Source organism: Anser cygnoides, chromosome 4 (genome assembly GCF_040182565.1).
Source record: "Anser cygnoides isolate HZ-2024a breed goose chromosome 4, Taihu_goose_T2T_genome, whole genome shotgun sequence".
Classification (NCBI taxonomy): domain Eukaryota; kingdom Metazoa; phylum Chordata; class Aves; order Anseriformes; family Anatidae; genus Anser; species Anser cygnoides.
In genome coordinates, this window is record NC_089876.1 from 75024522 (window position 1) to 75051997 (window position 27476).

General features: G+C 36.5%; 1 protein-coding gene and 1 non-coding gene across 4 annotated transcripts in view; both read left to right on the forward strand.

Annotated features, from left to right (window-relative positions):
• GSTCD (glutathione S-transferase C-terminal domain containing) overlaps window positions 1-27476 on the forward strand; it is a 75264-nt gene that overhangs the window by 12968 nt on the left and 34820 nt on the right. For all 3 annotated transcript variants that reach the window (XM_066996838.1, XM_013195760.3, XM_048066442.2), the window contains exons 5-6: window positions 2162-2416; window positions 3100-3193. In XM_066996838.1, coding sequence (XP_066852939.1) covers window positions 2162-2416; window positions 3100-3193 — 349 coding nt within the window. The remainder of the gene's footprint in view (window positions 1-2161; window positions 2417-3099; window positions 3194-27476) is intronic.
• Window positions 9579-9668, forward strand: TRNAY-GUA (transfer RNA tyrosine (anticodon GUA)). The gene is given in 2 exon segments: window positions 9579-9615; window positions 9633-9668. It is a non-coding gene; the product is annotated as a tRNA-Tyr (tRNA).

Sequence of the window (27476 nt, forward strand, 5' to 3'; positions counted from 1 at the left end):
GTCTTCAATGGGTATATGTCTGGAAAGTATCATGCAATAAATGTGAGGAAACCCATAGCTGATTGTAATTGTAATTACCAAAAGTAAGATAATGAAGCTGAAGAGTTGTTTTTCATTACCTCATTCCATTTCTGTTATCTTTCTGAGGTTAGCCTTGTTACGCTTCCTATTAGTTGTAACTGTTTAAAATTAATAGGAGAATAACAAAAGCTCGGCTCTCCATCTGGGAGAAACCACTATTCACTTTTTAAAATACAATGTAGAACACTCGTTATCAAGTGTAACAGTACCTCTTAGAATTGCTTTCCAAAAGACTTCTTCCTTAACTGAATGAATGTATTTCTGCCTCTGTTACTATTGTGATATTGAATTAGATATTAAAATTACAGTTCATCCTCCTTTTGTTCCTTTAGGTATTACTAATTACTGATGATTACCCTAAGAACATTATAAACACAGAATGCAAGAAAGCTGCTTAAAATTTTGTGTCATGTCAAGTGTTCTCTACCAATTTCTGCTTCCACGCTGTGCAGATAGATGTGTGGAAGAATACCATTTTTGCTTGGCCTTTTCTGACTTTTCATGTGAGCATGATTTGCAATTTTGTTTTCGAAGCATGCACAACATTACAGGATAGTTGAGGTCACAAGGGACTTCTGAAGGTCATCTTGTCCAGTCCCTTGCGCAGAGCAGGGCCACTTAGAGCAGGTTGCCCAGGACCACGTTTAATCAGGTTATGACTACCTCCAAGGATGGAGATAACCTGAAAAAAGCTTACCTACATTTCAGCTTTCATTTCAGCACAATCATTTTATACTCCTAAAGTTTTACAGAATGAAGTTCACTGCACATGGTAACTTTTTCCTTATTTTTGAAATAAAGGAGTGTTGTTTTGATATGTTGATTAAAATACTCTTAATGTCCAGCAGTAACTTTAGTCTTAGTTAATCCATGTGTGGGTTGTAGGTTCTCTGATCCAGCAAAGGTCTAAACAAATAACATTTCTCAATTGTTTTTTCTCAGTTTAGTCATGTATACAGGTAGGTGTGTGGGATTTTTTATTACAGCTGAGGGAAGGTGGGGACCAGAGGAATCCCAAACATTTATCTCTTTGGCCCTTTCATTTCAAAGCTACTGCTACCGTTTAAAGTTTTTTTCCTCTTCCTTTTCACTCTTCAAAATGAACAAACTGATACTTCAGCGCTACCAACAAAGAACTGTCATGGCAAATTCAGAGCTGTGAGGCAGCTCTGAGATGTCTCCAGGGTGATTACACAACAAAATTATTTTAGAATAGTTAAATAGTGATATTAAGTACATTTTATTAAAGATCTGTTTCTATATATATAGGATACCATCATTTTGCTGTCTTTGAATATAAATTTTTGTTTGCTGTGCAAATTTTAAATACTGGAGTGTAGGAAGTTGTTGACTTAGCACATAGCACATGAACTTGGTAAAGCCAGCTCTTGGCAGTAGGTGTGTAGAGAATATTCCCAGTTTTGCTGTATATTTCACTTGTACTGAAGAGAATTACGAGAAGTTTAAAAAGGTGAAGAGGATGATCGTCACTGTTCTGAAACATTTGGGAATGTGAACAGAAATTACTTCAGTTCACTGAATGCATCGTTTTTAAGATTAGATGGTCTTCATTAAAAATTGTGATTTATCTTTTTTTTTTTTTGTAATATGTGTATCACATTCAGACTTATGATTTTACACTTTAGGATACACTCAAGATTTCAATTTCTGTTGAAGGCCACTTTGCTTTAAGTTCAGCATTCATTGCAAATTACGGGATTTTGTGATTACCAACAAAAATGAATCATTCCCTTGTTAGGAAATATCAGATAATTAAGAATATTATTTTAAATGCTGTTTTCCTGTTACCGTCTTAAATTGTGATTAAAATTGGCCACGTAAGGACTTTTGCTCTAGAAAGCACATGAGAATTATAGACAACGTTTAAATGGCCAGCTGGCATTTCCAGTGGCAGGCCAGAGTTCTTAACTAGCTAAGCGTTTTCATTAGCAGCACGCTATGAGTGAACATGTTGAGCTTTAGCATGGAACTAAGCTCACTTCCATAGTTCATGCCTTCTGTTTGTGGCTTATAGGAAAAATTGTGCAATAGTAAGTTATCTTTCCATTTATTTTTCTAGGTTCACAGCAAAAAACAAGGAAAAAATCTGGCAAACTTGCCTCTCATATCCAGTTGGTATCGAAGAGTTCAGGAAGTACCTGGAGTAAAGAAAGCTGCTGACAAATGCAGTATGCAGCTTCTCCAGCTTCCAGAGCTGATGCCTGCTCCAGAGGAACAGCTGCAAGACTTCTCTTCAGTTCCTGATGAATTAGAAGAGGAGCATGAAGACAGTCATTTTATAGGTGGTCCAAGGCCAACTATGACTAAGTTAATGGTAATTTAAGACTTTTTAATGAGTTAATTTCATGGTAGTATTCAGCTTGATTCAAGGTAGATGGATTGCAGAGGCTGTCTTTGACAACCTTGAACAGTTTAATGAATTTTGTCTGATATGCGTTGATTTAGAAGGGATTTTACTTTTTTTGTTCAGTTAACAATATTTGACTGTTCAGGAATCAAGCAAACATAGGATGCTGGAGGCTCTGTTAATAATTCTCAGGAATCAAAGTAAGCTTTTGTTTAAATTGTGATATTATCTTCCTCTTTTAAAGATATGTATAAAAAAAGATGACAAAAGATGTTGCTTTTATGTTTGGTTTAAGTATTCTATCATTTCTGCTTTTTTTTTTTTTTTTTTTTGCTATTTCCTTTGAGCTTTGAACATCTGAGATCCATAATGAGTTTTGTTAAAGAAAACTCTCCATCGTGTTCCCTAACTCTCCATATTTCTTTGCACAGAGGCTGTCAGCCTCTTCTAAATAAAATGAACAGGGCTTTCCTGTGAAAATGAGAGAAATACATAATTTGAATCCCAAATAATGTAGTCATCTGCCTATTAAGTTTCACCTAGGCTGAAAGTGATGCAGTTTGATCTGATGTCTTTAAGTTTGGTGTGAATTTTATCTACTTCAGTAGATAAAGGATCAGAGCCTTATTTTTTTGTTCTCTTTCACATAGGAAAGCGGTATTGAGGCAAAATTTTCTCCTCATCCCTGCCCTAACTGGACTATAGACTGGACCAATCTCCCATCAGCAGTCAGTCCTGGAGAAGGTAAGGGTTTTTAGGTATGCGTGTGTCTAACAGTGCCTTTTTCTGGTGTAGCTACTTCACTGTTTCAGAGGAATGTATGTCACTTCTCATCAGTGTATTTCAAAGCTATGTAGAACAGGTAAGTAGTTTCAAATCTGTTTTAGAATGCAGGCTGTTTATAACACATGGTGAGAGGACTTAGGTCATCAACAGCTAACGACCAAACTGGGAATAAAAGCTTGACCTTGAATCCTCGGCTTTTTCCTCACTGCTTCACCCCTTTCCTGAACTTTTCTTCATATCTGGGGCAGTAAATTTTGGCTACACGATGTTAATATAATCAGCATGAATGTTATACGTGGACTACATCTCCCAAAGCAGTAGCAGCTGATTTCATTATGATGAAAATAATCTTAATTAGAAAAATTTGGAAGATACATATCAGTCTTCCCTTTTGTGGCAGCGTTCCTTGCCCTGTAGGGGTTGTTTTTCTTTGCTGAATTGCAGAGCAGTCTGCTGCCCAGTGGCTGTAGTTCTACAGAGAACAAAGAGATTTACCACAGCATTTGTTGTTTTCATTGGTGTTGTGAATGTTGAATACCTCTTCTACCACACAGTAGAGTTGCCTCTGAAAGGTCTTGTAGATACTGCCAGACCATAAGAAGTTAGTGGACAGTAACTCCTTTCTACGAGGAACAAAAGGGTTTGTGTTCTTTAGCCATACTTACACAAAATACTTTTTATTTATTTATTTTATTTTTCCACTGTGTGAGAACAAGCAGGTATTCCCATCTATGATACAGGGTTTATAAATGTAAAATCAAATGTGAAGTTGGTTTCTTCTGTTTTGTATCTGTGTGTGTTCACAAAACCGTGACAACCTTCATGTGTACCGTGAGTAGGTTTATAGTTTTATATGGAAATTCTCAAGTTCTTCTAATGTGAACTCTTTTTCCCTGGTTTTCTCCTGAGAGAACTCTTTACTGAGAAGCTGCACACCCTGCTTGAGTTACTGGTCCATTCTATCCTTTAGCATGGAATTAAAAAATAACTTGTGTTTGCATCTGTCAACAATATACCATGCTTCTTCAGACTTTAGGTGTGTGTATGTACTCTCTTTTTTTTCATGTTTGCTGAAGTAGTTACTCATGACATCGATACCTAAAACTGATTTTCAGTTCAATTTTTGGGAGTATGTGGCAAGGGAAGATTTGCTGGCTCAACAAGGGTGGCAGGAGAGGGAGGCTTCGTCCCCACCCCATCCCAACCACAATGATGCTGATGCCATTCACTGATTTAGGGAAACTCCAAATGGTTGTGCTTTTAGTCCAGGGTCAACAGCGTCACATGGAGCAAAAAGAAATTTCCCGATAAGATAATTGATTTCGCTTTTCAGTGGGATACATCTATGTGCTTACCTCTTCTGCTACGCATGGGACTGCTCTCTGTTGCCTGATTCTTCTGCTAGTAAAACCTAATTATTATTGCATGAATTGAATTCTCAGTGTTTTATTACTAAATCCTGCCTGATATGCTAAGAAAATAGTCACTGAACCTGACAGGGTTTTAAAATGGATTTGAGTAATGCAGTTCAAGTTTTTCAAGCAGATTACCTCTATGATTGGGAAATAAATTACCTTTTATTGATGTTCATAGAAGTTGAGACAAAATAATGAATATTTCAGCTAAAACTCGCGTTGTTTTTTATCTACAGTAAGTTTGATTAGCTGGCAAATAATAATTTAGTATCATACATGACACTATTTCTTTGTTCTATCTCAGATTAAATAGTCATAATTTGTGTTATATGTATGTGAAAGTTCTTGGATTGAATAGTTCAGCCTGTCTGTAAGACTAATTAGACCACCTTGCTGTCACACCTGTTCACTACAGAAAAGAATTACTGATGATTGTCATTCTACTGTAGTCACATAAATAAATTTTTTCGTTCAGTATTTTTGGTAGGGATTATTTATTGTGGCAAAACAACAGATTATGGGATCATGATTTGCGTTTCATTTACTTAGTCGTATTTCTGAAGCAAAATGAGATAGGACTAGAACTAAGTGGTTTACCGACTCCAGTTTTTAATAGTATTTGATTGATGACAATGCACTCATGTTTACATTCTTTATATCCTCCAGCTTTTTAAATTCCTGCTATTATCTCAATTGCTTCTAAAATATTTGGCTTCAAAAATTGTGTGCATCAACCTTGAAATGTGTGAATCCATAAGCCTTTGTGAACACCTCGTTCTGTATTTATAACTTTGCAAGCGTCCCAAAATGCAGTATCTTGATGTCCTCTGTAGTTGTTGATATCCAAGGATATTGTACTTCTTGCAAACTTTTTTTTTCTGGATGGAATTTAACATAAAACATTTATCTTAAAATGTATTGTAAACATTGGTTCTGTTCTAGTTAACTGCATAAAAGCTTGCTACTTTTAATTGTATATTTTCTAAGGTCATTTTCCAAATCTGTGATTAGATCAGAAATACGTTGATATTGTCTACAGACAATATTACATACAGAAGCAAAAACCTCTCATCACTTTGTTGTTTCTTCCATATAGTGTATAAAGATATTTCTTCAAGCTCTCAAATCAAGTCTGTCTGCCTAATTGCATCTCTCAATATTGAAATAATTTCTGCAAAATCTTGAAAGAAAATGCAGTATTTCTAAGGTAGATAGAGGAATAGAGGGATAGAAGAATACCGGATGCTTGCATGCCATTAAAATACATTGTGAAATAATTTGCAGTGTTTGCAATAATGGCTTCATTTGACAGGAGACACGAGTTAGGAGTCCTAACCAAGCTTGTGTTGAGCTTTACAGAGAGGTAAAGGTTGTTATGGTTGGAAATGTGAACAAACAGAAGAGGGTGGCAGGTCTAAGTGTAAAAGTACAATGGCAGAGTGAAGGAAAATGACATATTTGCATCAGTAGTAATGAGGAATAATAGTATGATGTGTGTCAGCGTAGCAAATGTTTTTTTTTTTTTTTTTTTCCCCCCTAAAAAAGCGGTGGCTGAAATCTGGGGAGGAGGGGGCTATTGAAATGAGACTGCTGAATAGAAGTAATGTGCTAGTGTTGATTAAATGTGAGGTCTGGGAAAAAGGAGGTAGATTGTATTTGATGAGATTTGTGACCAACAAAGAAATAGAGCATCTTTCTGTGGTTTCATAGTTCTTACTAGGCAGCAGCAGAAAAAATTTTCTCCTTTTTGGAACTTCAGTCAACACTGGAGTCTTTGTGTTCCTGGTGCTGTGTATGTGTGGAACAGTTCCTTGTCTTCAGTTTAAGTTCTTACTATCTGCAAAGGCTTGGTGGATATCAAGATCACTTTGCCTGGTTATGATTAGAGAAGATTCCTTTAAGTTCACCCGAAGCACGTTAAGGGGAAGGGGAGAGTGTATGTGTGTGTGGGAGTGATGACCCTTGTCTCTGCTTTATTATTCTGCTGATTTATGAGGATGTAAGTCTTTGGTGCTGTCATTTTTTTTCCACCGAATAATGAGTTCACTGTCAAAGAGGAGAAAAATGATTTTTTTATAAGAGAATGCTTTTTGAATCTTTTTTTTCTTTAAACCGTCTCTTTATTTATTTTGCTTTTTTACCCAACTGTGAAATTCAAAGTGAGAAATAACTGACCCACATTCACAAACTCTTACTTCTTTTCTCATGAGTTCAAGTACTTGTAGAGCAGGAAGTATTTAAAACAGAAAAATGCCTTATTTGTGAGACCTCATTCTGAAATTACCAGCTAGACTGAGAGTGTGCATGTAATAGTATTTACTTACAAAGGTGGTGGTTAGCTGGGAGAAAATTCAGACTGTTCTTTCCTAAGTGTGAAGGTGATCACAGTATGAACATAGCATGTATTAAACTGCATTTGGTAGGATTGTCAGTAATGCTGTCTTTCTGATGAGCTTTTTCTTAAATGAAGGAATTTTAGGAGGTCAGAAAAGAGCTCCTTAGCTGAAAGACTATATTAGGTGCTATATTAGCTGCTATATTAGGTGGATGTGAAGGGACACCTGATATCACTTTTAGTATACTAAAAACTTGGAGTGCATGCACAGCAGAAGGTGGAGGGGGCAGTTACAGAACCTGGGAAGAGTTTGAAGTGGAGGATGTTAATTTAAAAAGTGTAGGCAAATTAATAAAGTTAAATCAAAATAAACGTAATGCATTTTACAAGTGAAGCTTGCTCTTTCCAATTAATGGGAGACATATAGCCCTTTAATTGTGTAGTTGGTCCTACTCACAGGGCCAATTTTCTGAAACAAGTGCATTTTAATGGATTGTTTATAAACATGACACCCAGAGAAGCATGTTAATTATTGTATGTATTTCCTTATTCCTTGCTAGGAGTTGGTTGATTCCTAGTGTTGAATTGATTTGAACAAGTGCTTGACTTACAGAGTTGAAGTTCTCTGTGTATGAATTTTAAAAAGCCAATGCAGAAAAAGAAAAGGCCTTTCACATCCGCTGTGTCCAGCTCACAGCGATAGGAGAGGCCATCAATCCATCGCAAGGCAATGCCTGCTGGCCTGGGTGAAGTGCAGAGTGACTCTCATCGAGTCTGTTGGTTTTATGCTTGATTTGTGATCAGTGACAAGCTGATGGCCTAATGGGAATGGCTATATAAAACTTACTCACTTGATACTTGCCCCTCCATTGGCGTTCAAATCTTCAGACATTTGAGGAAGTCACTAGATTTTTAGAAAACTTACTGAGTTTGTAAAGGACAAATTTGGAAAGCACAACATCCAATATTCACGCTGTCCCTGACATGGTTACTGAGAAAAGAGATACGTTACCTTGATATATAAGCCACAGAATAATTCATAATATGCTGTAAATGTTTCTCTTGGGGAGGGGGAAAACCCAAACAAACCACAAAACAGAATTCAGGAAATACATGTATATAATATCTAAAAGGTTGCCTTTGTTGTCTTCTTTACCTTAACAATTTATGTCAGCCCAGAATCTGATCCTTAGTGTTTTTACTTTGAGGGGTCTGCTCTTATTAATAGGCATATTTTAATATTTGCATGAATATAAATCTTACTAGAAGTGCCAAATTCAGTTATTTATGTACATACAGAGTACAGAATGTTCACATTAGAAATAGAGTGCTTGTCTGAATTATCAGAAAAAATAGTGACATGAGAAAGAAGCTGCTCTTACTGTGCCACCCTTCTTTGTTTGGTAGTGTAGCAACGATCATTTTTTCCTAGGAGGAAATGCTGCTCCATTTTTTTTTTCCTTTTTTCTTTTTGAGGTATCACGTTTTCTATTTTTATGAAGCAAAAACATAAGTGAAACACTTTGAATATGATTTCTGATGACTGATTATCTCAAATCATTTGAGTATGATAAGAAATTATGAGTTTATCTATCACGTTGATTTGAGAATTGACATCACGATATTTATTATCAGATGAAGAATATAACACTTTCTTAAAATTCTTTTTAAACAAACTCCTTATGAATTAAGAACATGGAAAGAGAGAAATTTCTGTTATCTTTGTATGTCTCTCTGAAAAAAATATTTTACGCTTGACTGTATTTCTGCAGAGGAATTGTTTGTCAAAGTCTTACCCTCTTTAAAAACATATCATTAAAAACCCTAGGTAGTGAAAGTTGCTTCCCTTTAGAAGGAGAATCTCTGTGTTCCACAATTATTCCATAGAGCTGTTGCTCACATTTATGTCATTAATTAATTGCACACCAGGTTTTGTTTTTAACATACTGCCCAATATAACCTAATGGTTAATGCAATACAAATCATTTTTTTTTGGAAGAAAGCAAAATGAATTACAGATATTTGGCTGACACTTTGTTGCACTGACATTGTTAAAATATATCTTGCAAAGGCAAGAGTGATTTCCTTCATTGGCAAAAATCTGCTAAATAAAAATTCATTGGAATGTGGATCTCGATGTTTTTTATAGCTGGACAGCCATTGATCCTGGAGATCCCACTTATGTATATTATTTCAAAGCAGTTTGGTTTGTCCTCTGAGGTCAGCTGTCAAGGACTGTGTTTACTGATCAATGGAAGTGCTTGGCAAATACCGAGTACTCTATCAGTAATTTGCTACTCTGGATACTCTCTCCCCTTACCTATTCTCTTCTGCTTTTCTCTCTGTAAACGCTAGTTTTATAGGACATTTTATAAGAAACTTACATTAGGCTTTTAGAAAGTATTAGAAAGCAAAGTATGCAGAAGAGTTTATTTCAATAGCTTACTTCATCTGCTTTCTGTGAGACACAAATTAGTATTTTTTTCCATTTACAGATCCATAATACAAGGCTTAGGAGCTGCAATCTTTGTCTATTAACAAATTAACGTAATCAAAACAGGTTTCCCCATGAGGCGAAGGGACCCATCAGGTCCCTTCGATAGCTCAGCTGGTAGAGCGGAGGACTGTAGAGTTGCTGCCTGCGGGAATCCTTAGGTCGCTGGTTCGATTCCGGCTCGAAGGAGATGGCATAATTTTAACTGCATGAAGTTCAACAAGGCCAAGTGCCGGGTCCTGCACCTGGGGCACAACAACCCCAAGCAGCGCTACAGGCTGGGAGATGAGTGGCTGGAAAGCTGCCTGGCGGAGAAGGACCTGGGAGTACTGGTTGATAGTCGGCTGAATATGAGCCAGCAGCGTGCTCAGGTGGCCAAGAAGGCCAACAGCATCCTGGCTTGCATAAGAAGCAGTGTGGCCAGCAGGTCTAGGGAGGTGATTGTGCCCCTGTACTCGGCTCTGGTGAGGCTGCACCTCGAGTACTGTGTTCAGTTTTGGGCCCCTTGCTACAAGAAGGACATGGACGTGCTCGAGAGAGTCCAGAGAAGGGCAACGAAGCTGGTGAGGGGTCTGGAGAACAAGTCTTATGAGGAGCGGCTGAGGGAGCGCTGGGGTTGTTTAGCCTCGAGAAGAGGAGGCTCAGGGGCGACCTCGTCGCTCTCTATAGGTACCTTAAAGGAGGCTGTAGAGAGGTGGGGGTTGGTCTATTCTCCCATGTGCCTGGTGACAGGATGAGGGGGAATGGGCTAAAGTTGCTCCAGGGGAGGTTTAGGTTGGATGTTAGGAAGAACTTCTTTACTGAAAGGGTTGTTAGGCATTGGGATGGGCTGCCCAGGGAGCTGGTTGAGTCACCATCCCTGGAGGTCTTTAAGAGATGTTTAGATGTAGCCCTTAGTGATATGGTTTAGTGGAGGACTTGTTAGTGTTAGGTCAGAGGTTGGACTAGATGATCTTGGAGGTCTCTTCCAACCTAGACGATTCTGTGATTCTGTGCTGTGCTTTTTTCAGGTTTGATCTATGATACTGTTCAGTGCAATCTGTAGTCTAGGTTTCCAATGTGCGTAACTCATGAGTTTAAGGCATCAGGTATTTTGGTGTCTACACTCGAGATAAACCTTCTGGTCTTTGAAGACTAAATATATGCACATAAATGTGATCCTGTTTGTAAAATTCATTTACCTATTTGCTAAGAAGTTGCTTTGTAAAATGATTTCCCAGGTTTCAAAACTCCTGCCAGCTACCCCCATCCCCTACACCACTCAGTAACTCTTCTTTCTTCATCTAGACAGGATCTGAAATACTAATGGAGTAAGAAATGGCTTTGCGCTCTGTTTCTTTAGTTCAGTAAGACTCTTGAAATTCATCAATTCGTAAATTTTAAGGCTAGAAAGACAGTATGATCATCTACACCTGTCTGCTGCCTGATGCTGGCTATAAGCGAAATCTGTAATTGCTTGGACCATCCTGAATAGTTCACTGAATAATAATAATTTTAGGAAGACACTCAGCTGAAGGCAGAGTTGTGTTCACAGTACAATTTTATTTCTCCGAAATGGAGATTAAACTATAAATTAGGTATTCAAGAGTGAAAGAGTATGTTGTGAAGGAGAGCAGCTTTAAAAAAGAACTTTGATTCAACTCATTGGGTGGGCCGACAAGAACAAAACATTGTTTACAACTTTAGAAACTTCTTCAAAACGTAAGTACTTTTAAACAACACAGTCTAGAACAATAATATGGTGTTACAGTTCTGTGGAATTAACTGATGTTTTGATTAGGCAGTCCTAGTGGTATACCAGGCAACAATCCTGAAGGATCATAGTTACCTTCCACTTCCAGAACTGATATTAAGTAAAAGATACTTATCTAATTGCAGACACTATGTTAAAAAAAGATAACCAACTAAGGATGATGGTGGTGGTTTACTCTTCAGCCGAAGAAAACTTCAAAAAATGTTCAGGCTTCATTTACAAAATTAGTGTTAATGAAAAGGGGGAAACATCAATGAGCTAAGATGAGATTCTTTATTTTGATCCACCAACCACCGAAAAGCTTAGCTTCCCGCTGAGTTCCCTGTATTTTGGACAAAATGATGCTTTCTTCAGTTTTATGCTTATACCAAATGTGAGTCATTCTCTAATTGGATTTTGAGTAGACAGTACTAAAATGTTTTAACTGCAGCTTTTTTGACCTATGTTGAAGGGAAACAGCATGAAGTGATGTCATTATCTTTTAGCCATTTTAAGTTTTTCACTTCAATCCATATTAAAAGTATAATTGTGAGCAAAACTTGCTAACATTAACTTGTGGAATAAATGCTTTATTAGGTGCAGAGCTGTTTGTTTTGAAATTGTTAGCGAGATTGATTCAATATATCCAAGTTGCTTCTAGGATTATTTTGTGAAGGTAGGTCACAGCTATTTTGTTTTGTTCTTTCTTTTATATTGGTATTACCTTTGGACTATTTTAGTCTCGAGAGATGCTTCTGAGATGTGAATACGTGATGCTTAAAAATCAAAGCTGTTTTGGGGAATCTGATATTTTATTAAAATTCTTACTAATCAAGAGATGCAAATTCTGTGTTTTACTTTAAATGTTAAAAGCAACAGCATTTCTAAAATGAGATCCAGGCAGTCATTTATTCCATAAAACAAAAAGTTGAAAGAAACACTTTAAAGTTCTCTATTTCCCTTCCAAGCCTGTCAGAACTTTTTGAAAGACTTTGAAGATTTTTTTAAAATAGTTTTGTAGCCTATTTCAGTATCTCAAGCATCCTGAAGCAGGAACTCATCCTTCTTCTTCAACTGATTTTTCCATATCAGACAGCTCTTTGCCTGCAAGCCACATGGGTAACAATCCAAGTGAAGCTCAGCTGAAGCTGCTTCTCATTAACCTCTCCTTACAGCTATAGTTTAGCTGCACTCATTTAAAAGTTTATGAACCACGTTTATGTTGGCCTCGTACTTTGCAATTCAAGATCTGGAAAACCTGGGATGGTGATGGAGCTATGTTGTCTCATATTCTTAATAAATAATTGAGAAGTGAATGATTTTGAGAAACAAAGAGGTGTAGGCTAGAATATAGGTAATGTTGATATCTGAGGTGATAAGTGTATGAAAAACAAGCTTATTACTGCAATTTCACTACTTTATGTGGCTTATCATAATAAGATTGTTCTTGCAAAACTTTAGACATCATGTGTGACCTTTTTGGACTTTTTGATTGCTCTGGGGTATAGCATTCTACAATTTTGATGGGAGTTTGAGTTCAATAACTAATTTGTAGACCAAGAAAAAAAATCTTTATGTAGCTGGCAATTATAAATTGCCCGTGCCACTAAACCAGATGATTTGTCTGTGGCAATATGTACTCTTCCTACTACTGTGCTCTTCCTCCGTTTTTCTTTTCTTTTCGTCTTGGTTGCCAAACTACATAAGGGAAAGGAATGAATTATTTTATTAAGAAGCATACCTGGAGACAAGAGGCAAAGCTAATATATGGCTAAGTTAAATTAATATGCAATTAGGAGCTTTTGAGTACAATGTTTCACTGAAATTGATACTTTTGGAAAAATTTTGGCACGTTTGTTTGCTCAAAGTCTGTTGTATTATAAGTGCTGTTTTGAACTAAATGATATTATTCTTAACATCCTCTGAAACATTCAAAACCTGCAAAGAAAAAAAACAGCCGTTGCTAATGCACCTTATTAAAAATCATACTAGAAAGAAAAAATACCAACACAGCTGTATCTTGATCCTGTTATGGGTAAGAAGTTGTTATGGTGCAGGTGATTGACAGGCTTTCCACGAGGCTAATAAATGCAGTGTGAGGTACTGAAAAGTGTCACCTTTGTGGCATGCTTTGTGGACTAAGTGTAAACCCTCCGAGAATTCCTGAGGCCTTAGCCCTTCGTATAGAATATCCCCTGGAACACGAGTTCAATTTTTGATGAAGTTTAATCCCTAGAGGTATAGTTTTACAATTCACAAGTCCTTCTTAAATGCGATTTAATTAGGCTTCTGAGAGATTTGTTTTATAGAGAACAGTATATAACGTTTAGTAGAGGCTTTTTTTCAGCCCCTTTGCGGTTTGTGTTTATTTACTGAACGTATCTGGAGAAATAGAATTAAATGTTGCAATTTGCCAGTTGAAATGTTCTTGGGATTTACGATGTGGGAACTGAAGGCGATTTTTAATGACTTGTTTTTGTAAATTCACAGTAGCCTCAGTTCTGACAGTTAAATTAAAACATGTTCTTGACTAAACAAGAGTAAACTTCTGCGAAATGTCTGCACTTGACAGTCACTGGGTATGTGCACGTAGAATTTGGGTGTGATCTGCCCTAGAAAGAATATGTAGCTTCTTTCATTAGACTGTGATTTTTTTTTTGTGTGTGTGTTTTTAATCTCATCTAAAGTTCTCTGACACATGGAAGGACATAAAAAGCAAAAACATTAATACGTAGGTAACTATCAGGTATTTTATTAACATAACAGTTAAATTAATTGTCCCTGTCTTCCTCAGCAATCTGTCATGAAACTTAAATGGCCTGCTAAGTAACTCTGGCCTTTGTTTCACATAAACTGTTTGGTCTTATGCTTTTCCTGATATCATATTAGTAGAGTGTACTTGTTTCTTTGTCCTGATTTTATTCCCATGTTCCATGTTCATGGCATAGAAAAGCCCCTGAATTATTTATCTCTTAAGCCAGAGGTCTAAAGGACAAGGGTCTGCTATGTAGTGGATAGCATGGAATTGCAGGTCATTCTTTACAGAGTATTACTACTGAGGAAAGAAGGATTGATGATCAGTTCTAGAAATTTTGCCTGGGACAAAGGCCAGCATAAATCCAGGACAGATGATTAATGTGATACAGAAAGATGTGGCTCAAAATCATAAGCAGGGGTATTTTTGGGGAAGACAGAATATATAGAAATTTATCACCTTTGATAGTCAGTAAAGGTGTATTTAAGAGTGATGCTGTGGTACACAGTGACGCTTTGCAGAGAAGACAGTGGTGACACATTGTTTCCTCCTCTCTGTCTTGAAAATACATGTTTTAAATTTTTTTTTTTTTTTTGAGAGTACCCTTCCTAGTGTTTCCATTTCATGCTAACTGACGCCATGCATACCATCCAGTCTAAATGGCATTGAGAATTATCTGGATGCAGACCATTCGTGCACTGCTGGCCCTCATGAGGTTCTCATAGCAGCTGGATAAATAGTTATCAAAAATGCTTGCCTCTTTCAGAACTTCAGCAGAAATGTAAACAGATAATTAGATAGGAAAATGCTATTTTTTGTTGTTATTGTTGTACGTGTTCCATTTGTTTTTTCTTGCTTGGTTCTGAGTAGTTCAGAATAGACTTTTTCTGCTGCTGAATAATAACTAATTGCTTATTTCGTGAATCTTGCTCAACGTACTTAGTACATGTCAACTTTTCTACAGAGCACGTATAGTGTCCAAACTTAGAGCAAATTTGTTTTAGTATCTTGTCCAATTCTAAATCTGTACATTCCTGATTTTCAGCATTTTGCAATAATTCTTTAGTTAATACTGTACACAGTTTCGGAATGTGAATTCCTTAAAAAAAAAAAAAAAAACCACAACCAACCAGCCAAATAAACAACACAGCAAACTTTGGATATCTAAAAGTCTGTCCTATTTCTGCATAAGTGGAAAGACTGCCTTTACTTCTTCAGGGGCAATATTTTCCTTTTTGAAAGATTTTTTAACTATCTAAATGTTTAATCAAATGTTGTAGTAATGAAATCCGTATGCATTAGTATATCTATATTAACAAGAAAGTTATAGGGAGAGAGGGAATTGGTCCCTTTTTCTGTCTCCAAATAATCTGAATATGCTGCTGGAAAAAAAAGTAAAATTACTGATGAAATTAGCCTTCATGTTGTTTTTTTTTTTTCTAGAATATAGTAATATCTTAGTATTCCAGTGGCTGTACATTTTAAGTTGGTCTATTGTAGTACCAGCATTGTCTTTAAATGAGACATTTCAACTGCTTTGGTGTCCGTACTGTAAAATGTCTTCGCTGCTACATTCAAGATTGTTCTGTAAGTTTTCTTATTAGACTTAAATCCCTGCTACATCTGTAATAGGGTGTAACCGCTGTACAGCTCATGTCCTTTAGCCATTTCATGTGCCCTCCACTTGCCACACATGAGAATATGGAGGTTCATGATTTATAGATTAGCATAGCTATACAGTGTAATCAATACAAGGATTTAAAGTTGTTTTTCCCTTTCTTTGCAGTATTTTTATTAGCTCATTTACATTGTTTTCTCAGCATTTTAGCTGAGGGACATCTGGTTTTAAATTTATCAGTCTAGCTTTTAAGTGAGCGTGACTGATCCCTGTATTTCTACTACAAAGCCTATAGCAATTCTTTCAAGCAGAGGTGTCAGGAGGCCTTCCTTACCTCTGCAACAGCATTTTGGCTCTCTTACTTTATTTAAAGTGTAGTGTTGAGCTGTGCAAATCTGTCTTTCAAGACAGAAGTGTACTGGTAGAGCTGAACCAGAGTTTCGTAACTTTTCTCCAGTCTGCTGGTGTGTGTCAGAGACTTCTGGAGCATAAAATCTTCACTGGCCACAGGAGGGCAGCAAAATCTGTTTGGATAACAAACTGTACCTGTGCCCTGGGACTAAGGAGTCACCCAAGTGAAAGAGACCATTTTTATGTGGCAGTTCTCAGCCCTGTAACCCCTGATTCCAAAGGTGGGGATGACCAGTTGGAAAATGTATTTTAAAACACTTTTACCTTCACATTAGATTTGACACTTTAACTGTTGAAACATTCATTGTGTTGCAGTCAGGCTGAAAACCTGTAAGTAAGTACAGAGTAGTGTCTGTTTTACTAGGTGCTGTGTAAACACATAGCCCAGTAGTACCTTTTGTCTTGAGTGTTTTCAAGGCTAAGAAAGAAAAGAGAATAGTTGAGCAGGGGGTGACAGAGGGCTAAAGTTGATCAGCTCAACCTCTTCTGCTGGAGTTTTGTATTTTTTTTTTGTGATACAGGAGACTGCTGGAATATACTTGCAAAACAATGAGTAGCTCAATAGAAATTTCTGGAAGTTTTTGTCTCAGTGTATGTTTAACATGAGAAGAATTGTGCAAGTTTTTTTTTTTTTTTTAATTGATTAATAAGTGCTGCAATAGTTCAAGAGCCAACATCTTGGTAATTGAAGAAGATGGTATCATGGAAAGACAACTATGGTTGGAATTCAGAGGAAAGGGAAATAGCTTGTTTGATAAGATGGAAGAAAAAAACAGACAAAAAGGATGCAAAGAGGTGAATTTTTAAACAGCTTGATGCCTGTCTTTTTTTTTTTTTTGGTAGCAGTACTTTTCATTAGGAAGGGAGAGCAACAGTCAAAGTGTGAAAGAGCTGCCTAGCCTATGCAAGTGTTTGAAAACATTCCCCAGAATCAAGTCAAAAAAGTTTTTCTTTCCTCTTAATTGGACCTCTCACAACTTCTTTTCCTAGCACAATCCTGCTTCCAAAAAAGGAAACGTAGGCACTGAGAAGTTGAGATCAGGAGATTAACTAGACATGAAAAGTAAGGTATAGTTTCTGTGCTTGGGTGCAAAAAAGACTGCAGCCCAAAGAACAATTGAAACTGAGGAGGAATTTGTCTTTCTTCTCTTCCTCTGTCAGTAAACACTGCAAACATACCAAAATAATTTTTATGTTGTTCTCATTTAAATTTATTGACATTCATTCATACTTCATTCTGGGGATAGATTCATTCAATAACAAAACATTATTTGTTATTGTTTTGGGAGGGAAAGAGGAGGGGAGTTGCTGGAAGTTGGAATGTTCCATAGATGATTTACATTATCTTTTTTGTAATGTTCTTCAGAGATCCTATTAAATTATTTGTAGATGCAGAGAAAAATAACCCAAGCCCTTTTGTTAGTTTGTAGCTTGGTCTTCTCTCTTTGAGGTCAGCAATGGAGAACGAGGACAAGTGCCGTCATTTATAGTATTAGGCATTTGTAGTAGTGTTTGTGGTTATCTTATAGTGAGGCTTTAAAAACAATGTTAAAAATTTCTTATACAAATGAGCAATTCCAGCACAGCTGTCAGTGTTTTAATTAGCAATCAATACTTCCAGCTGTTTTGTTTTCTTCTTTTAAGATCTTACTGAAGCATGGATGTGGGAGAGTAATTTGAAAGTTGGAAGGAAGCTCCATTGCAGTCTACAAAGAGAAATGGTAAATGTCAGTGCCTGTTCTGAAATTTACTATGGTTTTAGATTGCCTGAACTAGTGACTGTTCTGATTCTAAGAGACACTTGCTGTGTTTCCATTAATTATATAAGCTAAAAGACATAATTAAATTAAGTATCAAGCTCCACAGCAGAGCAGGAGCTAAAGAACTGTAGACTTAACTTTGTGAGTAAGTGATCATTGTGTAAAAAGTTGTGAGGCTTGATTGAGGCTTTATAACCTTTCACCCACCATTTTAGAAGGTTGTCCATCATCTGTTTAACAAGATTAATACATCAAGTTGTTAGATAACTGCTGTTAGGTGTCTATTCTTGCCTTGGAACTTCCCTTTTCATCCCTCTCTGTTAGATACATTAGTGAAGTATTCAAAACCATGAGGAAAATGTAGTGCTGATGCCGGTTACTTGTTATGGCATACCTAAATACACATCTTTATGCAGCAGACTGTATCACTTGAACTTAAAATAGCTGATAGACTTCTGGTGGCTTTTTTAGATTTCCTAGATCAAAGTAAAAGAACTTCAGAAAGCAATTTTAAAAATTGTCAGACCATCACAGTTTTCTAAATCCATAGTCTTTTATTTTTGGGCTCTGCATTAGATTCATGAAACTCTATGTAAGAGAATTAAATATCCTTAATGATAAATATCCTTATTGCTAGGGATATTGGTTGCTTTCAAAGTTTGTGATTGCCTAGATTTTAGGTCAATTCATAATGATCACACTAAATAACATGGATGTTTATTTTATGATTATTAAACTAGAGAATTTCCTTCAGAAATGTGGGCAAACATATTTTGAACAACCTTCTTTTGCAGCGTAAGAGTTTTGTGTGGTAGGGATGGGGGTGGAGGACCAACTCATTTTAATAGAAAAAGCTTATTGCTATTGAGGTACTGTCAAGTTTTGTGCAGTGTTAGTGGATTTCTGTGAGCTCTTTATTGACATTTTATGATGAGTTTATGGATCACGACATATTTCATCATGGCAGTGCAATAGCTTTGTGTATGTAAAACATACTTTGAAACTAATATTTCTGTTAGAAACACAGTAGTGTGTACACTCTTAAAGGTAAGCGTTGTACAAGTGGCTGGACATGCCTTCATCCATCCCCCAGTCTTTATCTTTTGTAGAATTGAGGTATAGGTTTTGTATCCAATCCATAAATCATTTGTGACAAAATATGAGACAGGAAGGATTATTTTCTGTCTGTTGAAGTTGCTTATTGTTTCCATCTGCACTTGCAGTGGTTTTTAGATTTCCATGTAAGAAGCATGAACGCATTGCTTGATTTGGATACAGACCCACATTAGATAATGACAGGAGTTTCATTTTAGCTTTCCTGAAAGTGAGTTTTTAGGCTACAGTTGTGCACTTGAAGTTTTAATCAGCAATTTTGAGGAAGACAGCACTGCTATAAATTAAAGAAAAAAATAACAAACTAAACCTAATAGATTGGAGGAAAAAAAAAGTATTTTTATGAGCAATTCATAACCTGTTCTTATGAATGGTCTTATACTTTCTAAGTTTTTAATTATTTGGAGGAAAGACCAGGCTACTGTATGTTTAGTATTTTAGTGAAGGTGGTATTAATTATTTTGTACTTGAAATGAATTTTCTCCAGATGGTCTGGAATAGCTTCTGAAAAGTTAATTTTTGGCGCATGTCTCTTGTCAAATTTCTGGCATCTTATCATAGCAATATCAAAAGGAATTCGCATCCTTTAAAAACTTAAAATACTGAAAAGCAAAAGCAAGTAGGAAATTCAGCTGTTTGTAGAATTGTCTTGTAAGTGTAGAAAAATTGGAGAATAATCCCAATATTAAAATCAGTCAGATTAAATCTTAAACAATAAAACCTGTTCCCTGTTGTTGTGGAATGTTGATGAGAGAGAGGGAGGGAGTGCGTGTGGGTGTTGTGCTGGCAGGTTCCTTCAAAAACTGTTGCAGATCTCTCACTGAGTTGTCGGTCATTGTGTTGATGCTTTTACTTGCTTCTCTAAGTGTTGGGAGTAGACCAGTTAAGAAAGTATTCACTTAATAGTTCCACGAACTCACCCTACCTGCAATCTTCTGATGTGTCTGATTGTTGAAGTGCTCTTAAATCTGCTTAAAGTTTTTTGGATATCCCACTTGCAGATCTTTGCTGTATTCTTGCATTTTTAGTGATAAGAAACAAAACAATGTTCCCCTCCCAAAGAGTGGAGTACCTTTTAGCAGTATAAACTTAGAACTGTTCCAAGCACTTCCATAAAGGAATGGTAAGGTGGACAGTTTTTTTTTTTTTTTTTTTTTTTTAACCTCAGCTTTCAGTTGCATTGCATGTTTTCTGCAATCCTCCTTTTGTTAGGAAGAGTAGACTGGAAAACATAAAAATGAACTCTTAAACTTCTCAGTGTTAGACAAACACTGCTTGCTGTCCTAGACTTTGGACCTGATATTTTGGAAGGCTCACTGAAAGTAAGCTGAATTTGTAAGTGGTTCTAGGCTGTATATGTGACATCAAAGACTGCATATGAAAGCTAGCTTCTTCTCGCTATCCTTCATCAGCTAAAGACATTGGCAAATACCAGGGTCTGTCACGGGCTTCCATGAGCTAACATTTTGTATGGCATCCTAGATGGATTCGCATCTTTTGGTGTGCATGTGCAATGGGATTTAACTAGCCAGTGTCTTTAGGAAAGAAGACGGTGCTGTTACTTGAATGAGAGAAGGAAACTTGTAGATATAATACTTTGAATCATGTCCCATATTTCATTTCTGTTTTATAGTAATTTTGCTTAAAATTTTATCTGTTTATATCGTTCTTATGTTTCTGTATCATCAACAGAATTTACTCATATATGTGTTATCTGTTATCAAAGTGCATGTTTCAATAATGTTGATACGGATTTGGTATTTATAGTTCATTTTCCCTCATACAGGGAAAAGAGTCTGTTTTCCCAGTTTGTAAATCTCTCTTCAGAAGTAGTAACTATGAGAATGAACCAGGTTATCGCGTATACATAAGAAAACCTGAGAAACTAGACTTAGTACAAAAGCTAAATTGTGTGGATTTTAATGAAAAAATTGTCATTAATATGAATAAAATTCCAATACCTGAAAATGGCTGTTCACAAGTGTTGTTGCTTGTTGAATGGAATTGAATTCTTTTAATTCTGAAAGCAGTACTTTTTCTCCTTACTGAGGGAAAGAGTGTAGTTCATTCTGCATTGAGAAGTTAAATGAATTTTTTTGTTCTTAGTAGTCTATTACGAAGAGAATCCTACCGACCTTGAAAGGTTACTTCTGTGTTCAGCAAAAAGGAAAAAGTGTTGAAGCAACAGTGCTTACACCAAAGATGTTTGGTTAGTTGTGTTAATTTAATTCTATATTCTATTTCATGGAACCGTGAGATTCACAGATTTTGCTGCATGTGAAATGTCTAAGTTTTCTTGTTCTCAGTGAGCTCTCTGTTGTTGTTTTTTATGCATCTTCTTGAATGCGTTGCTTTGAAGTATCCTCTGTTGAAAAGAGCACTGCAATGTACTTCTACAGTATAATGCTGCAGAACAGTCCAGGTAAATAAGTATAAGAGAGACTGCCTTAGCCATGTCACCATGACGTTAGGCATGGGTGGTTTTGGTGTGACTTCCTTCACTGCCCGTTTGTGAGTATTTTCTTATTTTGAGCTTTCTATTCGTAGTGGACATTAGCCTGCGGAGTTCTAAGGCCAGGAACTTTTCTGTTGTTTGTATTCCCCCTGTACTCGGCTCTGGTGAGGCCGCACCTCGAGTACTGTGTTCAGTTTTGGGCCCCTCGCTACAAGAAGGGCATTGAGGTGCTCGAGCAAGTCCAAGGAAGGGCAACAAAGCTGGTGAGGGGTCTGGAGAGCAAGTCTTATGAGGAGTGGCTGAGGGAGCTGGGATTGTTCAGCCTGGAGAAGAGGAGGCTCAGGGGCGACCTCATTGCTCTCTACAGTTACCTTAAAGGAGGCTGTAGAGAGGTGGGGGTTGGTCTGTTCTCCCACGTGCCTGGTGACAGGACGAGGGGGAATGGGCTAAAGTTGTGCCAGGGGAGGTTTAGGTTGGATGTTAGGAAGTACTTCTTTACCGAAAGGGTTATTAAGCATTGGAATGGGCTGCCCAGGGAGGTGGTTCAGTCACCATCCCTGGAGGTCTTTAAGAGACGTTTAGATGTAGCCCTTAGTGATATGGTTTAGTGGAGGACTTGTTAGTGTTAGGACAGAGGTTGGACTGGGTGATCTTGGAGGTCTCTTCCAACCTGGATGATTCTGTGATTATGTAATTAATCTGATGATTCTGTGATTATGTAATTAAATTTCTCAACCGAAGGAAAGGTTTCACCGACAGATTTCTTTGCAGTACAAGTCTAATCTGAACTGGACATTGGCTTGCTACTGTATCTGTGACAAATCAGCACACAATTTGGAATTTTTGCCTAAATTCTGCTATGCTCGCTGTGATATGTTAACCTGAAACCTGACTTGGCTTGAAAGCTCAGTGCTATGGATAGAAAGTGTGTTACCTAGATTAAAACTTTCCAATACAAGTTAAATGTCATAAATAAAAATTAAAAAGAAAAAGGAAAAAAAGTGCTGTTTGAAGCCCTCAGGGTAATATTAGGTCAGTATTCTGTCGTATGAGGAAGTTGCAGTTTGGTCTGGTACTAGAAGTGCTCAAGCATGATTTAATAACTTCTTTAGCCTTGACCGGATCTGGAATCCTTGGTTGTGCTTAATACTGCATATACCCCTAATCAGTGTCCTTGTCCCAGAAGAGCTTGTTGTCTGGAGTCTGTCTGCCTTTTGTCCTCAGATGGTCCGAGTCTGCCACTTCCTCCATATGTTGAGTTGCACTTAGATTTCACTTAGCTCATTTCCAGAGTAATTTCCTAAAGAAGAAAATAGAAGGATGTAGAACTTGGCAGAGTTAGAGGTATCTTACTTCTAATATCAAGTCCTTCTTCACAGCAAGTATTGACCATCTGAAGAGATGTATGACCAGTCTTTGTTAATTTCCCCTTCTTACTACTATCAAATTTTTTTTTCCTCATCAAACTATGAAAGCCTTTTGAGCCCAACTCTGGACTAACATAGAATTGAGGTGGTGTCTAACTTGTTTTGATGTAAATTCAGTGGTATGACTGTTTTTGGAATAATCTGGTTGAGATGACTGTATCTCTCTGATCACTGTAAGTTACCAAGTCCAAGGTCATACAAAGGATGTGGATTGATTTTTTTTTTTTTTTTTAATAAAGTGTATGTATTAAAGCAGCAGGTCTTCATTCTGTCTTTATTCAGGTAGTTGTAATTGTTTGCAAGACAATTACAGAGATATGTCTGTACATATTAATTTAATATAACTGTGGCGATGTACATTTTTGCCATTGTGCATTGCTGGCTTTTTGTTTTTCCTGAAAGTCTTGATTAGATTTGGCCTTGCAGTAGTTCATGATGTTTATGGCAGGAGGAGGAGACAGTGGTAGAAGAGAATGAGGCGGATCAATCTAGGTATATGTTTTTTTACATTGAAATAAAAAATAAAAACAAAAGCACCACAAGAAACATTTGTAACGTTCATCTTAATTTCTTTTCCTGTTTGCTTTGTGGAGTGAAATTGTTGTGTTCTTCCTCTTGTTTTGCAGCATCTAAAATGCTTTACACTGTCGGTACCTTAAAATCTATTCAGATGAATGGGTTGTTGCAGGATGACTGTTCCTTGGCATTTTTTTTTTTATTTCTTTCATCATAGCTCTTTCAAAATTTCTTCCAGAAAAGGGAGTATCCTTAATTGTATTCTTCTATCTCAGATGTTTATGTTGCTGCTGTTACTGTGGTTATCTAGTTTACAGTTTCTCAGCTGTTCCAAGTCAGAGCGGACTTCTGACATGGCACAGCAGTAATACCCATGTAACAGCTGAGGCACTGGGCTTAGCTGATCTGCCTAAGTAGGTCCACAGCAGAAAAGTGCAATAGCCTGACTCTCAACTCTGTTTCCATGCTAGTGTCCTAGCCAATGGCCCGTCTTCTTATGCTCAAATAAAGTTGAAACTTTAGGTGTGATTTGTAGTAATGCAGGCATGAATACATTGTAATCACACAGGACTCTGAATATCGTGCCTGGGCTGGATTGTGGGTTTTAACTGTTTCTTCAATAGTATTTCTTGTCCCTTCTCCCCGTTTTCTCACCTTTTAAAGCTTAAGGGAAGGAGGAAGAAACAATAACATATAGTCAGCCCCGCTTTACCTGTAGTCCAGAAACTTGTTACTAACCAGCGTGGTATTGTATTGAGAAAGCATGAAGAACTTCTAGTACCAAAGTGTATCTCAAGATGTTTATGACATGCTTTAAAATAGTTATGTTTGTTGTTCAGTACATATGGATGTTTCTTATTTATCATGGAAATAAAAAGCTAGGCAAGTACTGTCAAAGGTCTTGTAGCCAGAGGGATTCTAGAGTTATTTTTTCCTGTGCAACTTTTAGAATCAAGACAAAGGGTTAAGAAAGACTGTTTACCCTTGAACAACTTCTGAATTTATACTTGTAGCTGATTTGGTCATGTACTTGAACCATAAAGTAGCTGCACAGCTTTTCTGTGTGTACTAATCCTGAAGTTATTTGCATTCTTTGGTGGTTTCTCTAGTGGGCTGGAAGTAAGCAAAAATAAATATCACTGTGCTTCAAGTGTAGGAAATGTGGAAGCAAACACCAAGTTTTAAACCCAAGTCCTGTTACTTCAGGCTGGTAGCTTCAAATAAATAAATACATTTGTTAATCAATAACCAAAAATGTATTTCAAATTTATGTGTTTTATGTGAAGTAACCATAGCCTCTGCTAGGCACGTATCGGTTTTGAGGAATTTTGACAATAAAAATAAATGTTTGTTCATATGGTTCCTTTTAGTTTGTCTGATCTATAATATGAAAGCCAATATAAATTGGTACTCAAAATTTGTCGTTGTCCATGTATTCTCTAATTTATTTTCAGAGCACAACCTATTGCTGTGCAATTTTTGTGAAACAAGTTGATTGTGAAGCATGCCATAATTTCTTCACTCCAATTTCAGTCTTTTTTGAAAGACTGGAAATGATTTATTAATTAAAATAATCTGTTACTCTTAAAAAGAAGAAAAAAAGAGTAAACTCAGTATGAGCTGACAGAACAATTCTTAATCCTGTGTTCTATGCTTTTCAAAAAACATCTGCCAAATGTTTTACTTTCCATTGTATTTGCAGCACGTATTTGACATTCCTCCTCTTCTGCTTGTTACTGGATGCTTTAGCCCAGTCATGATCCTGTTTGATGGATATTAGAATTATGAGTTTTCTGTAATTTATTTTAGATGAAGTAAAATATGATGCCAAAAATAAATCATATCTTCCAGGACTTTTTTTAACATTTTAAATCCTGGTTGCTTTGTAAACAAAGGTTAGATTATATTCTTCCTATATTTGCATCCCCCAAGCTTTTCTTGTTTTATGGTTAATGCATCCTTTTTACATCTCTTTCTATATTTTTTAACTGTGGCATAAGATTATAGCTGCAGCCAAATCCTGCTTGTCAGGAGCAAGTAGAACACATGGCAGAGATTAATGAATGCTGAACTCCTAGTAGAGCCTTAATGTTAGAAATTTTGTTTAAAAATTGGTTTGTAGCCATTGTAATGCCAGACAGTAGGGCACTGGAGTAACTTTCCTCAAAACACATTGGTTGTTTGTGGATTCAGCATCACCTGGCTCTTTGTTGAATTTAGAACATACAGGTCAACGCAAATGTGTGTTCGTGTTTGTATTGTCAGAGATACGAGCAGGTTTTACGCTATATTTTTTCCTGAAGATCCTGCAAGGATAAGTTAATCTCTAATAATTAGCTGATATCTCAAATCTAGTTCAAGGCATTTTATGATCAGGGCATTTTTCTTTTTGCATATGTTGTTCATCGTTTTGATAAATACCATAAGGAAAACTTCCTTATTTTCTTAAGTCATTTCTTAACTTATTTAAAAAAGATATAAGGAAACTTCCTACTGGTTTTGTTTATTTTTAGTAAATTTTATTCTAACAGTGACTTGCAGAGCTTATTCTTCCCTACTGTGACCATGTGTCTAGCTTGCTTTTTTAAATGTATGAGTAGTCCTTTTGAGGTCATGTGTAAAAACTGAGCAATAAGAACTTTAGTAGAATCACAGCTTCAGTTTTATGATGTTCATTAACGTGTTTCAGTTAGTTGCTACTGCTCAAGTTGCTGTTGTGTAATGTAAACAAGGCCACTGAAATAAATTTTAAGATTCTTTTATTTAGCGTATTCTTTCAGTTTCGTATCACAAATGTGCTGTATAGTAGAGTGTTCTGTAGAGAGTATTAATTTCTACTTTGATTTAACCTCTCCATGTGTCAGAGGGAAAGAGCATAGTGCTCAGTTAATTTTTTTTCAATTACTTCTTTGAAGGATTTTCAGCAATAATTAATGAAAAAAAAACAAACCAAAAAACCCCACAATAACAACTAATGAAATGCAACAACCCTGTAATCTCTTAGTCATGAACTCAAAACAGTTTTATGAGGAAGTCAAATCTGTAGGAATAAGTTCTGTAGCCCATTTGTAAGACATCTAGCTGTTGCTGCTTGAATAAAATTGGAATCATATTTCATTATTATATTTTTAACAAATGGCTCATGGTAATAAAATGCCCATTTATCTCCTTTTACTCCTTTTGGTATAAAAGGGAATGGGGATAGACATTGGCATAACAGACTTTAATTTATGTGAAGTATTTCAAACTTTTCTGCTCAACATAAAGATAAGAAGAAATGAAATCAAAGTATTACAAGTATTAAGCCTTCCTGGTTTTAGAAATATATTTTATTTTGCTTGGCTTTTCTAAGATTGTAGTTGTTCTGAGTTCTTTTAAAAAGGAACTTGTTCTTTCCTGCATGTAGATTTCAATTATATTTGGAACATTATATTAACGTAGTTCTCAGAGTGATTATGCAAAATCTTTTTAATGTTTTTCTTATGTTGGATAGGAACTATTTTAATTGGATCAACAAAGTGATAATCACTTAAAATTCTTTTTTTTTTTTTTTTAAAATGTGGATTTTCCCAGAGATAGATGTTCTTGGAGGTGGGATTAACTGGTTCAGAAAAAACAATCAGGAGATTAAATAGGTCCCAATTACAGTGGCACAAACAAGCCAATTAAGTGAGACTAATAAGCATTTTTAGGGTTTCCCCTGGCAATTGCATCTAGTAATCGCTGGCCTTCTTCTTCTAATTTGCTGTACTCTACCGAAGTTTTGTTGTCTTTCGTGTATCTCATTTCAAAATATTTTCCTTTGTTCCACATTCAGGCTGGAGCTGGGACCCACAGTAGCTGGAGTAGAAACCCATACTCTGCTTTGTACGAATAACTACATTCTGATACCCCAAGTTTTTGCCACCCACTAGATCAGGTTGCCCAGGGACCCATCCAAGCTGGCCTTGAATAATGTAATTGTGCCCTAGAAATCAGTATTGTTTAGTGCATGGGTCAACCTTCAGCAAAGGTGGCTGTACAAAAACACGTAAAACAGCTGCTGGGAGCAGAGATTTCTGAATATACAATTCCTGTTTTCTACAGAAAAGCTAGACAGTATACCAAATGGGAAAAAAGATGTTATTGTGAAGATCCATGAAGCTTCCTGTGAACGCTAAGGGGTCAGTCTATTTGTACTCCTAGCAGATATATATTTTCATGAAGCCAG